At 39.6% G+C, this 6,869-nt stretch overlaps 1 protein-coding gene across 1 annotated transcript; it reads right to left on the reverse strand.

The window, feature by feature from the left end:
• Positions 1-1,347: 1,347 nt before the first annotated feature.
• LOC105046838 (L-ascorbate oxidase homolog) lies at positions 1,348-6,485 on the reverse strand. Its single transcript, XM_010925572.4, has 8 exons — positions 6,169-6,485; positions 5,953-6,062; positions 4,536-4,806; positions 4,166-4,268; positions 3,630-3,975; positions 2,611-2,976; positions 2,437-2,515; positions 1,348-1,865 (listed from the first exon to the last, which is right to left on the reverse strand). The coding sequence occupies exons 1-8, from the start codon at positions 6,307-6,309 to the stop codon at positions 1,653-1,655; spliced, it is 1,629 nt and encodes a 542-aa protein (XP_010923874.1). The 5' UTR covers positions 6,310-6,485; the 3' UTR covers positions 1,348-1,652.
• Between the last annotated feature and the right edge of the window lie 384 nt (positions 6,486-6,869).

Below are 6,869 nucleotides of genomic sequence, written 5' to 3' on the forward strand. Positions count from 1 at the left end.
AGTCTAATATACTTCACCATTTCATTTAAATTTGAAGCTCATGAAATCACCTCCTAACACCTAAAATCATAGACCATCATGTTGACCACTCCAAACCAATCGAACCAGACTATATGCTAGATCAAATTGTGACTATCATTGCACCACCTCTGTCTTCCTAGCTCCAATTCTTTCAATGCCACCATTGATTATTGTGCTATTCCTTCACCTAAGCCTTCTTTGACTCCACTACTACTATCATCCACTTTGCTGCTCTTTGACTTGATGCTAAAATCATAGCTGTCAACTCAATACATTTTGCTTTGTCATATTACTCCACCAATCTATGTTCACCATTGTAGCCTCACCTCTCTTCCTTATCCTAAACTTATTGTTGTTCAACATCGATCTACAATCATCATATAACCTCTCACAACATCATCTCCATCTTTGTAGCCTCACCTCTCTTCCTTATCCTAAACTTATTGTTGTTCAACATCAATCTATAATCATCATATAACCTCTCGCAACATCAATTCTACTACTGCCATAGTTTTTGGCCTTCACTTGAAATATTTGTAGCCTCCACTTTTTAGAGCTCCACTAACTTAGCCACCACTTGCTATTGGGATCGTGGCTTATGCTCATAGCTATGACTTTACGCGAACACAACCTCCGTGGTAACTTTAGCACACTATGACATACTATAACATAACTTCCATATACTCACTCCGTGACCTCAACACACTATCACGGCCAACACTTACAATCACTCCGCTCAATTAGTGCTTCACCGTCATTGACTCCTTCAATATTTTTCAGTTTTCTTCAATATCACGCCTCCATGCGTCACTAGTTGAGCCATCACTACAATTAGATTTTATGATTTTATGGCTCCCACAAAGAACACAAAGAACTCGATAAAGAGGGCTGGGGCAAGACATCATGGAAGGGGGGAGGGGGGAAGGGGGCACAAAAGGAGGGCTGAACCTGTTTAAGATATTTAAGATATTTAACTTGATTCAACCATTATAAATTGTGCTAGATTGCCTATTTAATTACATGGTCAAGTTCCAATTTGGATTTTTGACTCGCTTAATCGACAAATCAGATTCAGATTGACAAAATTTTGGCCTACCCTGTATTCAATTCGACTCATACATGATCTGCCTATTGTCACTCCTACCAAAAGTGTGATGACTGTAATAGCTAGGATTAGGGCTTCTTTAGGAAAAGGAGGGAACTCCTAGAGTCAATAAAGAATTTCAACAATATTCAACAAAAGTGTGATGACTGTAAATATGCTTATCTATTTAAATATGCTGCTCACTGGATATCATGCATGCTACTTTCTATTTTCTGAAATGATGAAGAAATCATATACCAGCAACTAATTCTGATAAAGCTAACCGAGCCTGATAGTTCATGCTAATAGTAATAATAATGGATACATTGCAAGAAAATAACAGATGGGAGTAATACACAGTAGAGAATAACCTAATTTTGCCACGGACAATGGTTACCATTGCAGCAACTAAAGAATAAACAGCGTAAAGAACATATTAAATTTGAATATTGATTTGAATAAAATATAAATATCCCCCTAACTAGCCATCTGATCTCAAGTTAAGATTCGGTAGCCCCATCGTGACAGGATCTGGGCATGCTCTGGATCAGAGTGGTCTTGTTCGACGACCAGCAGCCCGGCCACAAAGAAGTGCATTCCTTGGGATTGGGTACTCATCCCTCCATGAATTTGCTGGAGAGTACACACGCATATAGAATTGCTGCCCCAAGTATTGTCGAGCCCAGTTTTCAGACCTTATATTCCACATGCCTACATTGTCCAGAGGCATATAGACAGCAGCCCATCCTTTGGGGTACACCTGAAATAAGTTTAATAGATTGTGTTAGATAAGACAAAGTTAACAGATACAACTACCTCATCGTGGCTATGTTTCTCAAGCAATATAAGTTAGCTGAATCTCTACATATTTCCAGTTAATGTTGGTTTACAGGAGCTTGTCTACACAATAAAGCAACATTTGAAGTTTCCTAAACAGCGAATATAATGGAATAGTTTCAAGCTTGTTTTCTTCTATTTACTATTTAAAGTAGTCATGTGGATCCATTCATGGACATGCGGTATCGGTACACTCATAGATAAAAATGAAGTGCTCAAAGGCACAAAGGAGATTACCAATGACTTTCCTTTTTCCTCATACTGATGTGATTTAATTTGGTAGAAGTGCTTGCAGTAGAGCTGGCTGGTTGAAAAATATTTTTCAAAAAATTAATGAAAAGGTGATTGGCGGTAAACTGGGTGACAAGCAACTAACCTCCAGACCATAAGAAAATATATTTTGGCATTAATAAGCCTTAAGACTCTAAGATCATGATTCACCAATGTGTTAAAGGGTAAGGAAAAATTAATGTGTCTATATTCGTAATAATTACCTGAACAGTGCAACGATTAACGGCATCTCTCAAATTGTAAGACTCCCTGCTAGCCGCTGTCCATTGCCCTCCATCCATTCTGCACGTTTCCAAATAACTCTTGGTTATGATAATTAAGAATGAAAATATAAACTCTAGTTTCTTGGCAAATTGCTTTGGCTTCAATATTATTACCCAACAACCCAGAAGGTATATCCATCAAGATGCCATGATTGAACAATGTCTTCGTAGTTCTCAAAGATAATCTCAACATAAGCTCGGAAATCAGCTGCCATGACAGAGGTCTGGAGATAACCACCTCCAAATGTTGGGTTATCAGGAATGCTTCCAAGTGAAAACACTCCAGGAATCTTGTAGTAGTCAGCAAGTTTCAGGGGAGTATCAGCTGGAATAAAGGAGACGCTGTTGACTGCATATCTCTGCTTGCCATTGATGATAGGTGCAGAGTTTGCAAGCCTGATGGTTCGGGTGGTGTTGACAAGCCCATAGTGATAAGAACCTTGAGGATTAGGTCTTGGCCCACTAGCTGTGAGATTCCATCTGGTTTTTAGATGGCAAAAGATTAGTGTCCATGTGTTAATTTTAATATCTTCAAGGTTAAATAAGAATTTAATAAATCACTAGAATTAGAACAAGCTATATCAAAAGATCTATCCATATTGTTAAAGATGTTAGCTTTAAATCACATCCATAAATGCTAAAAATAATGGTGATAATCTATGTAAAAATTTGCATGGTCATGACCATCAAATTCAAAAACTCCTTGTAAAGTGGCTTTTTTTGTTGGGGGGGGGGGGGGGGGGGGGGTGGCGTAGGGGAAAAGGGGGGACTATAAAAACCAAGTTTCTAAAACCGATTATATCTAATTATACCAAAGATGATAAATGACAGAGACAACAGAACACAGTCATTTTTTATAACCAAGGATTAGGAACAAATTTAGATCAAAATCATACCACTGATGCAGAACAACAAGCAAAATTTTATTTACAAAAAGGACATTGACATAGTTAAAGAGCTTATTTGAATTGCTGAGACTATATTTATGAACATGACAAACTATCTTGAGAGAAGCTTATATGGCTTAAGTATATTATAGATGCAAATTAAGGGATAAACAAAGATGACAGAAAAAATAAGAGAACAAATGCATGATCATTAAATATTTTTGAAGTGAAAGATCAGGATAATACCGGATGGATCTGGCCTGGTTGATCGACAAATCAATCTCAGTGGTAGGCCCTGCAGGAGGTGGGTCCACAGGTTTACCAAAAGAATTACTGTAATGAAGGATGGAAGTGGTGGTGAGCACTGTGCTGGTAAATCGGGTGGAAATCACAATGTAATAGTCCCTCGGTGGCTGATCGGCTGTAACTAAGACTGAGTATGACTGGCCCAAATGCACATCCAATGAAGAATAGGTGTTTTGGAGGGTGTGAGATCCTTCAACCTCAACCAGCTGCATTGTGTGCCCTTGAAATCTTATGTTGAGAGATGTCGCCAACCCCACATTAGATATGCGAAACCGATATGTTTTACCTATAAAAGTCAAAATATATGGATCCATCATTGTGATATCAAATTTACCAACTGTAACTCTTATAACATACATCATAGTGTAGTGAGAGAAAACATAAAAAAATGGAAGAACAGACAGACAATATCCACATTTAATTTTATGCAAAATAACAGTATAGTTATCTTTTTAACCAAAGAAGAGGAGGGCTACCTTGGTCAACTGTAAAAGTGTTCCCATTCCATCCACGGCCATTAATTAGAACACCATCAGGAAAAGGAAGATCCTTACCACTGTCTAATATGTACTTCAGGTCCTGCAAAAAGAAAAATTATGAGAACAAAAATGATAGATAAATAGAACCAGGCAACTAAGGTACAAGAATAACAACTCGCTTGCACATTCTAGACTGAAGAAATCAAACTAATATATGTGCAAAGACACAGATCAAATAGTTAACAGAAACACAAGAATAATGCATATGGGCAAAAGTAGGGGGGGAAAAAGAATGGTTGATGCCTTCAGAATATTTTTGTATTGCTGCATCTAAACATGAGCAATTATTGCAGTTATGGTGGCTTACAGTGTGGTTGGCCTTGTACCAGTCGCCAATCAACAAAGTATAATCTGCAGCAGGGGGAGGGAAGGGCACAGGAATCAATGGACGACTCAGGATCCTGATGCCACCAAACCCACCAGCAGCCTTGTGGAATGCGAGAGAAGGGAAGTAGAAGTAGCTTCCAATCTGGTCCTTCACTTGCAGCACATAGGTAAAGTTCCCTCCAGGTGGGATGGGGCAGTTGGTGCCATAGACACCATCTTGCCAAGAATTCCTCCTCTGCAGTACCCCGTTCCTGTACGAATATTCGAGACACCACTTATCAGAATTCTTCTATAACAGGAGCAACATAGAAGAAAATTAATGTGCAGCAAAACTACTCAAATGAAACGAGAACAGTCCACATGTTAATGCATTGTTTATATCATTAAATACATATAAAACCTCCTGATTCAACACTGCGTTCCATTAAGTGTTTCTAATGAATCTTATCGAGGGGATTACAAACTGTTATATGTAATTCTTCTGCGTCCTTTATTGGCATCTTTTCTCCACTATTATTATAACATTGACAACTGAACATGATGCCCAGCTAGTCCACCCTTTGATTCTCGTAAAAGAACATCCACACTGGTACAGTGCTTGGGAATGTTTCAGCCCCACACGAACACCCACCGCCCCCCGCCCCCGCACCCCCACACACCCCAAAAAAAAAAAAAAAAAAAAAAGTTGCAGCTAGCAGAGGTAAGCATTTAATGGTTATTGATGTATTCATACCATTATAATTATCAATCTAAAAAGCAAGCCTGCTAACATTTCGCGTTTAGGCCTGAGCTGTCTTTTCCAAAAGCAGAGCAAAATAACTACTTTGCCATCAATCCTTTCAGTAGAAAGGAGGTTAGCAATCCCAACACCTCCGCTAGTCCGCTATCCAAGGAATCACAGCCTGTCACGGATCCCCGATCAGAGTCAAGAGAGCACTGACCCTCTTTTACCGCAAGTCGGTGCCTGACACGCCCAACCATCAGATCTCAATCCAAGGGCCAGTTCATATTATATATATATATTATATGTCACATTAAAATAAGAATAATAATAATCAAAAGTCCAGACACGGTTCGATCAAATCAAAGACGAATCCAAGGATCCGATTCCTACTGCCGCCCTCTTTAGCTCTTTTCTAGTTGTTTATCAATTTCCCTTCCGATCTAAAAACTAAAAAGAGCGCCCATCGCATCCCGCCTTTCCAAATCAGAATCGTAGCATGTGGTTATTTTCCACCGCTCTATTTTCGCCAAAAAAAAAAAAATCCAGATTTGGATCCTGAATTCTCGATCTCGCCAAACTACCTCCATGAATAGAAGCATAAGCCATAAGATTTACGAAAGAAACTTTAATTCTACAAAAAAAAAAAAAAAGAGAAGTAGAAGAGTGTATTGACCAGGAGAGAAGGAAAGGCTCAGGTAAGCTATTGTAGACGTTGATGATGAGATTGTCGTTGGTGACCGACTCAATCTGGGGCCCCGGGAACTGGCCATTGATCAAAATCCCCTGCAATCCACCACCAAAGAACACTCTTCTTTTCACAAAAAAATTCCCACATTTCAAAGAAAACACTCAGAAATGAGACGAAGAAGAGAGAGATAAGAAGGAGAACCTGTTGTTTGACGCCAAGAGGCCAGATATCGCCGTAGGTGATGTTCCAGGTGAAGAAGCGGTAGGGGTCTTCGCCTCGGACGAAGGAAGAGAGGAGAAGAGATAAGAACACGAAAGAAGCCAAGAGGGTGGTCTTTCCCATTCTGAGCCCTCCCCCACCCTTTCCCTTTCTTCTTGCCTCCAAAAAAAAGAAAGAAGCTTCGCCAAGGAGTAATTGGAGAAGTAGAAGAGAAGAAGGGGAAATGGGAAACAATGGGAGACGAGGGCGAGATCTATCGACCCATTCTGATTTCTAAGAACGCCGAGTAGAGTGAGGGGAACAGAGAAAAGGGAGGGGAGAGGTTATATAAGCAGTAGAGAGCAAGTGTTTTCCGCGGTGCTTCCTTCCGTAACGGAGAGAGAGAGAGAATGAGCTGTCACGGAATGGTAGGGGACATGGGGTCGGTAGGAACCATGAACGGCTTGGTAATCGTAATAAACCAAATAATAATTGCCGTTCCTTAGATCAATTACCCCGTTTTAATGTAACCACCTACAAATCTCGCATTAAGGTTTTAGTGGACCTTGTTTCTACGATCCATTCAAACCCTATACAACTTAAACTGAATAAATAGAAGAGATGGTTCACGGTTGCGATTTGGGATATCTAATAGTTAAATAGGAGAGAGAGTTGATGGTTGCGATTTGGGATATCTAATAGTT

The sequence above is a fragment of the Elaeis guineensis genome, chromosome 6 (assembly GCF_000442705.2).
Source record: "Elaeis guineensis isolate ETL-2024a chromosome 6, EG11, whole genome shotgun sequence".
Taxonomy (NCBI): domain Eukaryota; kingdom Viridiplantae; phylum Streptophyta; class Magnoliopsida; order Arecales; family Arecaceae; genus Elaeis; species Elaeis guineensis.

What these genes read in the sequence shown, in the direction of transcription:
- LOC105046838 (XM_010925572.4), bottom strand. Translation starts at nt 6,309, where the DNA reads ATGGGAAAGACCACCCTCTTGGCTTCTTTCGTGTTCTTATCTCTTCTC. An exon ending in GGTACAAGGCCAACCACACT is followed by an intron (nt 4,269 to 4,535) that starts GTAAGCCACCAT and finishes TTCTTTTTGCAG; the next exon opens with GACCTGAAGTACATATTAGA. An exon ending in TATACCTTCTGGGTTGTTGG is followed by an intron (nt 2,516 to 2,610) that starts GTAATAATATTG and finishes GGAAACGTGCAG; the next exon opens with AATGGATGGAGGGCAATGGA.